Source organism: Calonectris borealis, chromosome 1 (assembly GCF_964195595.1).
Source record: "Calonectris borealis chromosome 1, bCalBor7.hap1.2, whole genome shotgun sequence".
Taxonomy (NCBI): Eukaryota; Metazoa; Chordata; class Aves; order Procellariiformes; family Procellariidae; genus Calonectris; species Calonectris borealis.
Window position 1 is genome coordinate 202,756,260 of NC_134312.1, and position 14,674 is coordinate 202,770,933.

The window sequence follows — 14,674 nt, forward strand, 5'->3', positions numbered from 1 at the left end:
AAGTCTTCCAGCTCTGTTGGCTTCCCCCTGCCCCAGGCATCGCCTGAGTAACTGAGGGTTCTTCCCCTGTTCCCACGGATGGGCTCTCTGTCTTCTTGCGGTGGGTGCTGGACTATGGAAACTGCCCACTGCTGGTAGTTACTTCCTGATGATCTTCTAGCTGAGGGGGTGATGTCTCACCATGGTGTTTTGTGTTTTGTTTTTTTTTTATTGAACCAAGCTGCATCATTTTGTCAGAGTTTGCTGTTGGCGTTTGTAAAGTGGTGAGAATGGGAGGGAATGAAAGCTGGTACTAACAGGTAGAGCATCACCCAGAATTTGTTGCTTATTTGGCTTCCCAAAGGTATTTGAGGTCCCAGTTTGGCCAAGGCTTAGCCAGAATTTCAGAGTTTTTCCTTTACTGGACTCAGGTGGGACTGTCAAAGGATTCATTTCACAGGCGCACTCAGGGAAAGTGCCCCCCCTCCACTCCTTTCAGGCGGTGTGTGCACAGGCTGCTCCACTGCAGCACTCCCTTCCATAGTGCCTATCCTTCAGGACAGCCCCCATCACCCCACTGGGGCATATCCTTCTCCAGGTCTTTATAGCCAGCCAGGAATGGTTAACACTTCTCTGTGGCTGCCACAGCTTTGTCATGAGGATCTGGGCAGGATGTTATCTGTCTGAGGAAAATAGTGCTGCTTTCTTGAAATGAAAATAGAGCACCTGCTCTATGGCACCTGTGTTGGTTGTTCTGTGGTAAAATGAAGCATCTTCTCTCACAGAGAAGGAGGGACCACACACCGCACCTGAGGCAGGGGCATCCACGCAAGCGAGTAGCCGTGCAGCCTGCATGTTGTGGCAGAGCTGGGCTGTGAGCTTTCAGAAACAGGTTCATCGGCCCGTAGCCCTGTAAAACCACACAAACACTGTAGGCCGAAAGTACCAGGGTCTGTTGGCACAATAGCTGGTGACTACCTAGTAACTAAAGGCAAACCTTCCTCGCAGGGAGTATTTACAGGCTGCCTTACAAATGACTCCAGAGATTTAAGAACTTGCACGACAGCTGTATGAGTTAGAGCTGAAAGCTTCTCACATAGCAGTAGTGCTGATATGGTTGTTCACAGAGATAAAAATTGTATTTCTACATGGTGCCAGGACATAGTTTATTAAAGACTCACTTCTTTTCATGTAAGAGAACAGAGACAGGCTGTGGGCACACAGACACTTCACTCTGTGGTAGAGTAAGGGGAGAACCTGCCTGACATCAGCGGCAGCTCATGGCCAAACTCCTACTCAGAAATAACTTTACAGTAACTCGCCCCCTTTTTTTTTTTTTTTTTTTCAGAAATAAGCACCTTGTCTTTGCTTATACAGCCAGTTACCAGGCTGTAAGTTCACTGCCACCCTTGTTTCTTTGTGTCCATTCTTGTTCCGGGGTGGCTGGACCTTTGCTGGAGACTTTCAACACGTTGATAGCTACAAGGGCATCAATCAGTCTTGATGCAAGAGCACTGAACATCAAGGCCTGAGTACAGAAAGCTGCACTTCTCTGCCTGTGCCTCTGACCCTGCTGCAACAAACTCTTTCTTTCATCACCTGTAGAAATTTCCTCCACCACTCGGAAATGAGTTAAAAAAAGAAGATTCATTGTGTTTCTGATTTGAATGTGTTCTTCTTCCACTACAGCTTCTACCATCAATCCCTCTCATGTATTTCTCTACTAGTTTGCAGACTGTTTTTACTTTGAACAAATGCTGACTAGATTTTTGCTCTGTTACCTTAGCCCCTTATATGTGTGGGCAGAAGTCTGCAGGTTCAAGCATACAACCCAGAAATGGCATCCATCACAATAAGGAACTTTTACTGATGTTGCAAAGGTCATGACTGCTCTGCCCCTGAAGATGTTGCCGGCACAGGGGTCCGTAGTCGCAATGATCTATCATGCACTTGCCTGCCCAAACTGCAACTCCGGCCAGCAGTGCATTTTAAGCTCTAACAGTGTGGAAGAGTGTGGCCACAGTAGTCTGCACCTCTGTGACCTTAACTCTGATTGCTGAAATTATCTTTACCGGTGGTTAAGCTCAAAAGCCTCTCCATAGCTTCCGCCAATACTGGCTGGACAACAGAGCGTGGTGAGAGCATATCCCAGCACGTAGTCCTGAATCCCCTACTAGCTTTTAGTTATCTTTCAGGAGAAACTCATTAACTGCAAGGTCTACTATTTAGCATCACCAGGAGAAGTTGCCTTTTAATGCTTTTCTTCAAAGTCCAGTGAAAGATGAAGGCTGTGTCCCAGAATTCAGCTCCATTCAGAACAAGTGGGAGCACATAAAAGCAGAGATGTAAAATACATCTATTTTGGCTAAATTTTTACAGCATTTCTGCATTTTCACCTCTGATATTTAATCTCCTAAATGCTATTCACTGTCCTGATTGTCCCTGGGGTGACTGGGTCACTGCTGTTGCAGGTGAATTGATGTTTTCTTCACTCTTGACCTGACATTTAAAATAGTTTGGAGGCAGCCAGCTATAAAAGACTAAAATTGAGGTCTCCCTCTCGTTATCCTTCTTGTCTTATCTCTCATTTGCAGCACCTCGGAAGTAATTTTAAGTTGTCTTCTTTCCCCATTGTGTTCAGGGTTGCACATGATCTTTTCTGGTTCAGAAATGCTTAATTGGTCTAACTGCATTACCATGTGGGTTTGTAGTTTGGCTCATAGTACTGCAGCTTTTGTCCAGTTGAAAATGTTGCATAGAAATGAGAGGAGTATTTTCTGATTCTAGGCTTGTTGTGAAAAGAAGTCTAAAATTAATAAAACTAAAAATGAAAACAATAAAATAAGCCTAATATAAATACGATAACAACAAGTCTAACAACAAATGAACTTTGACAGAGAACAAGAGTCTATGATCTGGCAACAATTACCAATGTTCATCTGACTTGTGGCCCATACTTTGGGTACCGTAATCTTCTCTGAAACGTTTTTCCTTGTTTTCCTGGACTTTTCTGGTCATACTCATCTCACATAACTGTGGAGATAAAAAAGCTAAATACCTTCCAGAGAACTGTAAACGTCTATTTTATGTCAAATAAATTTTCAGTTGGAGGACTCTTTCTCCACTGACTGTAGTGTGGTGCTTGAAGTTGGACAAGATTAATCCCACCCATCAGACAATGAAAAATAGTGATGATTCCCTGCCTGCCACCCATTCCTTATTGTGTTCCCTTTGAGGATTGGTCTTGCTAATAAGTCAGCGTGAAGCAAAGCTAAACATGAACGAAAGATTGTAAGAAAGAGTGCTGTGATCATGAAAATTTGGAAGTCTCATTCACCGATATTTTCAGTGATTACTAGAAGGACGAGATTGGTAAGCAGCAAACATCAACAGTACGGGGCAAGATGTTATACTTTTGCTCTCCACACCCAGGATATAAGTCCTCAAGATCCTCACTGTGCTGACATCCATCCTGGAGACACTATCCATAGGCGCTTACATTTTTCATCACTGAAGCTCCCTAAGAGCTGAAAGACCTGCAGTGGCAGACAGATAGCTCTCTATCTCGTGCCTCTGTTGCTGTGCAGTCCTTTGCCCGTCTGCCCTGAGGGAGAATAGACCTGAATCCAGATCTTCATCTCCCATGTGTGTCTATCCCAGTGGTCTTGCTGGGGAAATGGAGGTATAGTTTGCTGTGGTTTGAAGAAACGATGCCTGTGGCATCTGAGGATTTGTTCAAAGCATCTAGTTTGCTGGCGAGAGTTAGATGCATGCAAATGCAGTTGGTAACTACTTTTGTGACTGGGTCCTCTGAATATCTAATGATTTCTCCTTTGCTTCTGCTGATCTGCTGATCTGCTGTCCCTGCCCATTTTGGGACCTGTTTTACACTTCAGTAAGCCCAAAGGAACACACTGATGCTAATGTAAATGTCATATGGACAGTCTGTCAGACCCTATCGTTGGATAGGCAGCTTTACATAGAAATAATACATGGCATCTCTGGTCAGGGACACTGTGCACTGTTGGTTTTGGAGGATGAAAGTCCTATTCCTTGCATTGAGGAAGGAACTCGACAGTGCCAACCCATTTAGCTTTCAAAACAACAGGCTTCACTCAGAGAGAAGGCTAAACCCACCTGTGTATAAGTAGACTGAGGTATCTCTCTGCAGCCTGGGAAAGATACCTGCCTCTCAGACGATGATAGCATTTAAGACTTGCTTTGACCCGCAGTATCCTCTATCAGCTAACTCAAGCATCTGCCTACTCACCCCATGGCTAGTGTGAATCCCATTCCTGGGAATTTCAGGAATAGGTTCGTCTGCTAAAAATATAGACCTCAGCCATCTGACCAAGTCCAGCCTCCCTATCCCCCCAAAACTCCCTTTGAAGGTCATCAGTATGATCTGTGGAGTTTAGGAAGGCTGACCCTACAGCAGACATCTACAACAGGCAGATGACTTGCATGTATTGAGTGCCTGTTTTTCCTTCACTAACTCTTTTAAGGGCACCTGTGCTGACTGGTTCTGCGGGAGGCTCTGTGCTGTAGTCACGCAGCCATCACGCTGAGAGACGTGGGTCTCACACCTTCCTGGCAGGTAGGGTCCTGCTGCGGCTGTTGTGAATTCTTCTGGGAGCCTAAAATCAAGATGCGGCAATGTTCAGGCTCCTTCGTACATCTTCTGCCCAGTAGCTTTTTGCGGAGTGGTAGTGTCTGTTTAGACCAGATTTAAGACCTGCTGAGCAATTTTAAGTGATGGTTGTCTTCATTTCCCATAGTGAGACATGATAGTTATATGTGAAATACATACTGTGATTACAAATACAGTATGTTGCTGCAAACTTGGGTTCATACAGATAAGACATCAGTGCTTCAGGTGGGTCTTCTTGGAAGATACTTGTGATTACACTAGAGAGTGGGTGCCAATTTAAAAATGAACCAATTATTAGCAGATTTAAAAATATACAGGCTGCACTTAGTGAGAAAGGTAATGATGAGCACAAAAATGAACACAATCTGCTCTAACTATGTAAGAAAGCCTTTGAAAGATTATGTGCTACTTGATTAGTAGGCTGAGAAGAACTTGAGATAGGCACAGCAACTTTAAATATAGACTAGAGCCTTAAGTTTGAGCATGCAAGGCATGAAGAGGGAGCTTTGGCACGGGCCACGTGAAAGCTGAGAACATCCAGATCTGTTAGAAAAAAGAAGAAAACATAAAAGTGCCAACAAGAAAAATATTCACCATGGTATCTAAGCCTCTGTGTTAGCATTTAAAGTAAAACCATTTAGTTAATTCTCCTCCTTTTCTCTTCTTTCTACTTTCCTAATCAGTATTAAATCACTTGGTTGAGTAAACCATCCTTTTGAAGATACGGCCTTTAAGGTCTTTGGGCTCTTTGTTCATAAACAGCAGGAGTATGGTTTGTTGGGGCGGGTCAGAAGTTTCAGCCTCTAATCTACAGCATATTGAAGTCAGATGTCCAGGCACTGGTTGGATTTACAGTTAATGTCCAGGCACATTCCACAGCTCAGGCGTGTGTGTATTGGTACCCCCTGTTCAGTGCTAAGTCCTTTTTTTTCTTCACAAGTCTTTGTGTGTACATATATATATTCTGTCAGATTGATTACATCAAAAGTAAATGTAACATAGTTTGCCTCTTCTAAAGTTACTAGGGACTAGCTGTGTCAATCAAAAATATTTCTTAGCTAGTTGGTCTCAGTTCTAGCAAATGAGCTGCCTTCAGACTGCTGATAGGTTGAGGAAAGTTACTTTCTCTGCTGTACGGAATATTTGAATTTGCTGTTTCATTTTTGTAATGCTGAAAGTATGCAGGATGTTACGTAAAGAAGCTGAACTATGAACAATTTGCCTGGTCTAGAACTATTCACGGAATAAGCTATCACAGCTGCAGGAACAGACCCTTGTGTTGAAGGGAAACCCTGACAGTACGAGCAAGAGGGAGCCATAAACACAACCCTGTTTGTAGTCCCAATCTAGCAATCCCAATAGACTGAATCCCAGAAATTTGAGGTTACCAGGCAGAGATCATGTTACGTTTGCTCTGTTTCTGTATCCTTTCCCTGGATTCCCCTACCAGCCAGTATGTTGGGTTAGGCGAACCTTTGTTCTGGTCTACTGATGAATTCTTGTGATCTATATGCTCTTCCACGGTCTCCTGTAAGATCTTCAGCACAAAAATGAGGGAAACATCTGTGCCTGTAGAGAGAAAGGAAGGGTATGCAGGAGTTAGGGTGTTTATTGGGTGTGCTGATTAATGGCATTAATGTGTGCACTGTTTCCCTATTTTGAAGAAAGGAGGTTTTTCTAGCTGTCATGGATGAAGTCCAAGATGAAGGAGGTGAGCTGGGACAGAGCAGGAAGGGGCTCACTGTCAGCGTGGAAGTGCAGATACAGGCCCGGGGACCAGAGCTGAGGGGTTCCAGTTAAAGACAGACATGTTTTGAGTTTTCTGTTGGCAGAGAGTAAAATAAACGCCAAGATCTCCAAGATCCACAGCCCAAGGGGAACATTGGGCACTGTTGCGCAACATTGAATAATTAGGGTCAATGGCACTCAAATGTTTCAACCTTTTCCTAGTGGATGTTTATGTGGTTTAGCCACTGCATGTGAAATCCAGACATTTCTGCTTCAGAACATGCCGGGGAAGGGAATAGCCTAGGGCAGTTTCATGGCAGACATACACCCTGCTTCCCTCGGGCGGAGGGGGAGCATTTTGAATCTGGATTTCTCAAATCCCCTGTAAGTAAGTTTTGCCCAAGTTTTCCTTGAGAGGACGGGCTTTGGTGGCTCAGCCCAGGAGAACATGCATCATATAATAAGACCCTGCAAACCTACTTTGGCATCTAACTCCTGAATGAGGCATGGGTTAAACTGTTGCTCTTTCATCCATCTATTTTAGCAGAGGACTCACACGCAGCATGTTGGCTTTTGTGAATGTGCTGCTTAGGTGTCTAGGAGAGCAGTGACAAGGCAGTCAAGCCAATGAAAGGGAAGATTTCTACAGTTCTGGTCCCCCTCCTACCTCCAGTGATTGCATGGGGAGGCTATTTAGGGAGATCATCCAGCAAAACCCAAGCAACTCTCCCCTCCACGCCCCCGGTTACCCACAGCTATTTATTTTGTTGTGTTTTTCATCGGGTCGATTTCCAGCCAGCCGGCTCCCTCACCGGGGGCATCGCACCGTGAGTGCTGGAGCTGGTGCAAAGGGTGAAACCTGGGAGCTGATGGAGGGGGACCATCACAGCAAGCTTGGATGCTCTGAGCTACGCTACCTCCCTGCATGCCTGAATATAAGTATACAAAAGGCATCAGAATCAGTAAATAATCTGCATACCATATATCATGCAATATCTGGCAGTGAGAATAAGGCCAGCATTGCGGATCACTTTACACACTTAAACCTGATCAGGATCCTCATGCTCATCTGGCAGCACCGTGTTGCAGAAGTGACCCCTCTGACTTCAGTGGGAATACTCATATCATTCATCTGAAGCAAAGGCTCTGAGCGGGGGCAACCCATGGCAGCGCAAGGCTGGCAGAGTCTGCTCCTGGTTCAGTCCAGCCTGCTCTGCTGAGACTCTCTTTCAGCTCTATCGATTTAAAGGAAACAAATAGCCATTTCTTTTTGTTCACGTATATAGCAAGTTCTAGCAGTGCCTTGGGCAAAGATAAGGTGATGTGGGGATTACAGCTGCCTACGCCACAGAGCAGCGTGCTTTCTGGGAAGAAATGCTGCAGGGTGGCAGAAATACTTCTCTGTATGCTCAGGCAGAGGGAGCATTAACAGCGCTGAAAATTGATGGGGAAGAGCATATGCAGGTGAGTCAGTGGCTCTTTACAGCAATGGATTGTACTGCTTAGACCTCTTAGTCCCAAACTTTTCTATCCAGCAAAAGATCCTGGATTTCAGTAATCTGTATTTAAATGCAAAGAATATTTTGTTCCCATTCACTTTCTTTTACATGCATATGAACTTGAGAAGCTGTGGGGACTATAGCTATATAGGACAAAACCAGCTGTACTGTACTTAAGAAGGTGACCGTGCAGACAGGGTTCTGTACACTGGAAATGATCTTGAGACATCCTGAAATTTGCACACAGACTTCTGCAAGTGGCTCTTTCTTTCCTTTTCTTTTCCCCACATCATGTGTGAAGACACCAACGGGCCGAAAGAAATTCTTGTAAAATCCCATTGAGTCCCAAGGGCTACACACAGCTCTGCTCTTAGCATAGCACCACCTCAGAAGAACTAGAAGAAGCAAATCAGCCCACAGAGCCCACTGCATAAACAGCCTTAACCAAATCCTGCAGCCCAGCTTAGCCCTTTTAAAATATTTTGGGGGTGATGTCAGCACCTGGGTTGCCAATGCACTTGTTGCTCTCCTCCCTCAGCCTACTTTAGTTCCCACACAGGGACGGGGCATGCAGACCGAGTGGGAGATAGGCAGAAACCGAGGGGGAAATAATATCTGCAGTGACCCAAAGTCCAGAGGCAGAACCACTGGGCTCCATTTACTTCCTCAAGGTAAAAAACTTGGCTTACTTATTAGGTCAGATTTTCTCTTGTCCAAGGACATAGGAGGCTGGCAAAACAACTTGGGAATGTAGGAATTTGTTAACTGCGTGCACTGGGCTTTTAATATTTAATCTGCAAACTAAAGCAGTTTCTATTTAAACTCTCTGTCTTCATTCAGGTGTGGTCCCAGGCCTTCTGTTGTTTGCACCATAGATGTTACTGCCTAATCTGGCTTCCCTGCTAAGATTTTGGTTGCGTGGCTGAAATTCTTTGTCTAAAGCAAGCTTATGTCTCATTTGTTTAAAGGTTTTAAATTTTATTTATATGGCATACAGATGGGATTAGTGCATGACATTCATGATAAATTATTCTCATTTTTCTGCATGAACTTCAAGAACATATAAAATTCAAAACTTACTGTGATAAAGTAAATAAAAACAATAACCAACAGAAAAGTTTTCAAATACAACTTGAATGGGATTTCTGAAGTAAGAGATCTATGCAGCTTGAAAGTGCAGGAAAGTCAGAAAGTGCTTGAGAAAATGTTATTTCATCCATAGGATTAACTCACAAAATTTATGAAGTTCTTCAGAAATGAAAATGTCTGACCTAAGTTTCTCCTTATACTTTTAGTGGTAACATAAATAATTCAGTGTTATTAGTCTTTCTTTATAAAAGAATAGTTTGGACCTAGTTTCTTTAAAAAATGAAACTATGTGAACAAATATAAGAATTTAAAGAAGCCTAACCAATAGTATATTTACAATTTATATCTCTTGAAAGTAATAAAGGGGGCTTGGGCATTATTTATTTTAAAATGCTTGTACAAAGCAGTGCTAATTTCCAAGAACCGCTCACCCCCGCGCGGTGTATTTTGGGGTGACACTGAGAACGCTCCTTGTCAAATGCTGGAAATCGAAGAAGGTGATAAGCTGCCAGAGATAGCTTTTGCTTTTTAGCATCCCCAGTGCTTACTAACTTCTAGCCACTGAAACAACATTTATTTACACCTATATAAATAGCTCTACTAAACCTGCCACCTTCATGCATCTGTTCTTCACATATTTTTCTTTTTCCTTAAAAGAGCCTGTGATCTGAAGGTTGAGCTCAAGGACGCTCCCAGGCAAGTCACTGAAGTTTCCCCCTTGCTCTCCCTGTTGACCTCTGCTCTCCCCTGCTTACTCCCGAAAAATGGAGCGATCCACACAGGAACTTTTCCTCAACTTCATGATTGTCCTGATTACTGTACTGCTCATGTGGCTCCTTGTGAAGTCTTATCAGGAGTAACAGACTATCAGAAACTCTGGGAGGTGATTTAAGTGTGTGTCTCCGCAGACATAAGTAACACCCACAGCACACCGCTGCGATTAGATTTCAGCCCACTGAGGATGTCGTCAATCTTTTTTTACTCTCTCATATCTGTTGCCCGTGCTAACGTTTGTGATGGGTCTGTGATGGTGTAATTATTTTATTCTGCAGTGATCCAGCTGTAAAATGTAAAATGCAACATCCTTAGGAACTGTTGGATGTGGCTGTCTCCTCCGGTAGTTACTGTGAATGCTGTAACCCCCTGCCTGCCATGCCGGCTTGTTTGGCGTCAGTGTTAGGTTTTCGAGGGTATAAAGCTGCAGTATGCAATGTAACCGTCTGAATTAACCCGCCTAAGAAGCACAAACTAGCTTAGCAGAAAGGAATGTGAAACCTCTACTTTCACTTGCTTGTTTCACTTAAATAAAGAACATGTAAAACCATTTTTTGTAGCATTCCTTATCCCTCTCCCGGCCTGACTGCTGTTCACTGAGAGACCTGCCGATAACCGCGTGCAGCGCACCGTGCAAGTCTGGTGGTTTGCTTGTTCCTCCCACCTGCATTTTAATTTGTATTTAAAAAAAAATTGCTGTAGAGTGGAAATCCTGCAACATAACAGATGTGTAGCCACATGAAGGAGCTGTGCAGGTAACTTTTCTGTCCAGAGTGACTTACACCGTTGGTGCCTGTGGACGTGGACTTCAAAGAGAACCCCTGTCCCACCAGGGCATTGTCAATAATTGCATTTTCTGAAGCTGGATTTCACGCAGGGATTCCCAGGATCCTATTTCTGGCCAAGCTATGCTTGGAGCAGTGCCTGGAGAGACGAGCCCGGGTCAGCTGCGGGCGTAGGCGCCCGCTGGCGCCGCAGCCCTGCCATGAGCCTTGCCCGGGGCAGCAGTCCCCCGGGTCCGCTGCGGCACGCCGAGCCGTGGCACAGCCGCGCTCAGCCTCCGCAGGATGAGGTGCGAGTGTGTCTGGGTTGCTGTGATGGTGTCGTCGCCTGCTAAAAAATCTTGAGCCAGCTTGAAGAGCCCACAGTCCCTGGGTTTGTGAAATCAGTAATTAAACTCCTCCTAGGCATTCCCTATCTGTTATTTTAATGGCTTCAGAGAATCAGTATCTTCTACAAAATACGGCTTTCTGTAGGAAGGCAGTCAGATGCGTGCCACGCTGCTGGCACAGGCCTCCTTCCCCTCCAGGAGCCTGCGAGGAGCGGGCGACATGGCAGGGCTGTGCCGAGTCACCCAAGGCTGGTCTCTGGTATGGTTAGGCGGAGCGGTGCTGGCCGTGACAGCTGGGACTCAGGCCTGGGCTTTAAGGAAAGAGAGCAAGCGTTGTGGTAGCACCACTTGTTGAGCGTGTGTGTGTTGCTTAAAGATTGCTGGTAAATGACTCATTGCCCTGTGCCATTTGTACTGTCCATCTGGGTTTGCAGTCACCCCCGCTGCAGCTGGTGCCACTCATCCTCCCAGTTAAGAAATCCCCACTCCAGTGCAATGATAAAAATCGCCTCTTGTTTACTCTTGGCTGCAACTGAGCAAACCTCCTTCCAGCATTTCCAGGGATGGCAAATTTTCTGCCAGAAAACCGAGACATGGAAATGAACTTTTGCCGGCGCTGGACGCAGCCCTTCTCTGCAGCCCACCTTGCACCAGATGCTGCTATATTTTCACTAATTTACATGGTCAGTTTGTGTTCATAAGCTTGGCTGAGACACGCAGCAGCAGCTGGAGAAGGACATGGAAAAATCTATTTTTAAATATAGTGAATACTTGATAATTCAGTATGAAAGATTCTCATCTTTCACCGGCTGTGACTCCCTACCCCAGCTGAACACGGTGTCTTCATCCAGCGTTATCAGACCTTCCCTGTGGCTTAAAAATAGATTTCCAGAGTCTCTCCTGCATCACGACTTTCACAGAGACCTCACCACTGTGCGTGGGTCCCACCCAGCAGGGCTGAGGCTTTTTTGCCAGTCCCAGAGCACATGGTCACTGCCCAGGGAGAGCAGTGCCATAAGTAAATCGACGTGGTTGGGCCCATCTCAGGCTAATAGTGGAAAAAATGGAGGTGGGCTTCACTGTCTGAACCAGAAGTGGTTCGGCAACAGCTCAAGGTGATCCTAGCAATTTTCAGATAGGAAGAGAAAATGTTCTGGAGAGTTTGGGCCATCCACAACTTTTAGCCGTCAGTCTTTTTGAGAGTAGACACATGTCTAACTTTGACAACATGATTAAGGTAAAGCACCCCAAACAAATTACTAGAAGTGAGAATACCAACCTAAGCGGTTCTCTTTTCAGGCTTTTATAAATTTTAAGCCCATTTTGAAAGAGATAAGTTATTTGCCTAAGTCATTTGCCTAAAACTGAAGAAAAAGGCAATTCAACAGCTAGTGCCAGATGCCATGAAGAGCCAGCACTGGGCAGGTGCACAGGGACCTTAGTGTCAGAGAGCATCAGCCAAATACACACATACAGACAAAATTTCTCAGTTTGACGGACCTTAATGTAGATATTTGGTGTGACCCTTGAGTCTCAAACTCTCTCCATTATCTTCCTGCTTGCCAAAGAGGCTCTGGAGGAGAGGTGGCTCTCCGGTGATGTATATTACCAGCGCTTTCCAGCCCTTTGCAATGTAAGGGAGATCAAGAACACCAGAGGACTTCTGGGCCAACAGTGATTTGTCTTTAGTTTATCAGTAAAATTATTTTAGGCAAAAATTTTATTATAGCTATACTTTAAAGTAGCTGCTCTAACTCCTCCAGCCTCCCTGGGCAAACTGTTCCTGTGCTTGACGACCCTCACAGTAAAAAAGCTTTTTCTTATGTTTGAATGTAATTCCTGCATTTCAGTTTGTGCCCATTACCTCTTGTCTTGTTGCTGGGCACTACGGAGAACAGTCTGGCTCTATCTTCTTCATTCCCTCCCATCAGGTATGTACATACATTGATAAGATCCCCCTGAGTCTTCTCTTCTCCAGGCTGAACAGTCCCAGCTCCCTCAGCCTTTTCTCATATGTCAGATGCTCCAGTCCCTTCATCACCTTCATGGCCTTTTGCTGGAGTCTCTCCAGTATGTCCACGTCTCTCTTGTACTGGGAAGCCCAGCACTGGACACAGCATTCCAGATGTGTCTTACCAGTGCTGAGCAGAGGGGAAGGATGACCTCCCTTGATCTGCTGGCAATGCTCTGCCTGATGCAGCCCGGGAGGCTGTTTGGCTTCTGCCACAAGGGCCCATTGCTGGCTCACGGTAAGCTTGGTGTCCACGATGAGCCCCAGGTCCTCTGCAGAGCTGCTTTCCACGTGGTTAGCCCAGCCTGTCCTGGTGCCTGGGGTTATTCCTCCCCAGGGGCAGAACTTGGCATTTCCCTCTGTTGAAATTCATGAGGTTCCTGTTGGCTCATTTCTCCAGCCTGTTGCGCAGAACAACACTCTGGTGTATCCGCCACTCCTTTCAGTTCTGTATCTTTACTTTACATTTTTCCACACGTGCATTTCCATACTTTACATCATTTTAATTGACCCATACCTGTTTTAAGCTGCAGATGTCTATCCCTTCTTTGTGGCCCCTAACACATTATGAATGATGTACCATGAAAAGTATTTATTATGCAAGCTCTTTTTTATATCTGCAAGCTTTTTTTTTGATATAAATATGTATATACACACACATATACATACACACATATATACATACATACACACACGTGTATATATATATGGATATCAGCATTTGACCTGCTATAAGTTTCACATGTAGTGTGCACAGGACATGAATGCAGCACAGTACCTGCTCATGGAGAGGCTTGCCAAGGTGACACTATACTTACCCTCTTTCCTCTCCCATCCCACCTAGTTCATTAGAGGCACTCTGTGTAGCACCTCAGGAACTGCCCACGACAAGTAAAATGATGGTTGTTCATGACTTTGACCTGACCCGAACAAGGTAATTTTCATTCTGGCACCTAAGTATAGATGAGGTAGCCTCACCCAGAACCAGAAGTTCAGTGGCAGTCTTTCCGTTCACTTTAGTGGGCTTTGGATCAGACCATAGCTACGTAATTTTAGATGTTCAGATTTCAAAAGTTTGGCTCTAGGCCTGGTAATTTGGCATGGCTAAGCACTCAGCACTTCACTCAACAGAAACTAGAGACACAGGATGTTCAACATGCTTTTGGGAAAAATCAGACCACTAGTTTGTGTGCTTGGATACCAACCTAGAACCCAAATTGTAGGCACCAAGATTTGAAACTTTGGCTAAACATTAGAAAATTGTTCAGTGGGGTTTACCAAAATGTTTTCATCAATCAATCAAAAGTGTTTTCTGTCAAAACCGGTTTCTATACTTGTTTCAAGAAGAGTGTTTTTATGAAGGAAAACTAGAATTTGTCAAAGGCAAATGCCATGCTTGAAAACCAGCTGTGTCCATTTTGCTTTTGAATGATATCACAGCTGCTGTAGACTGCGTGGCTTGTGCCCCCTTTCTCCTTTACTGCCAGGCTCCAGGTCAGTCAGGTTCTCTATCTTGTATGACACAACCAACTGCTCTTATGGTGTGTCACCTCCAAGTCACAGGGTAGGAAACTGCCACGCAATGAGAGAGAGATGAGAATGGAAAAAAAAGTGGCTGACATCGAGGAACCGTATGTACTGCATTTCTAAGTGGGTTGATTACAAACTATTTCTTGCTGACATTTTTCAGTTTGCAAAGATTCACTCAAAATTCAGTTTTCTGTGGAAAAAATTGCACACTGTGTAAGCTCTGTGTGTGTGTGTGGTATGTGTGTGTGCTCAGTAGATGGCATAGAAGAAGAAGGAAAGGCAAAAACCAAGGTTCTCAGCCT

General features: G+C 44.7%; 1 protein-coding gene across 1 annotated transcript; it reads left to right on the plus strand.

Moving 5' to 3' along the window:
* The first annotated feature begins 8,422 nt into the window (after nt 1–8,422).
* Nucleotides 8,423–10,270, plus strand: SLN (sarcolipin). The gene is made up of 2 exons (XM_075140265.1): nt 8,423–8,528; nt 9,604–10,270. Exon 2 carries the CDS (start codon nt 9,711–9,713, stop codon nt 9,804–9,806), a length of 96 nt encoding a protein of 31 aa, XP_074996366.1. The 5' UTR covers nt 8,423–8,528; nt 9,604–9,710; the 3' UTR covers nt 9,807–10,270.
* Nucleotides 10,271–14,674: the final 4,404 nt, after the last annotated feature.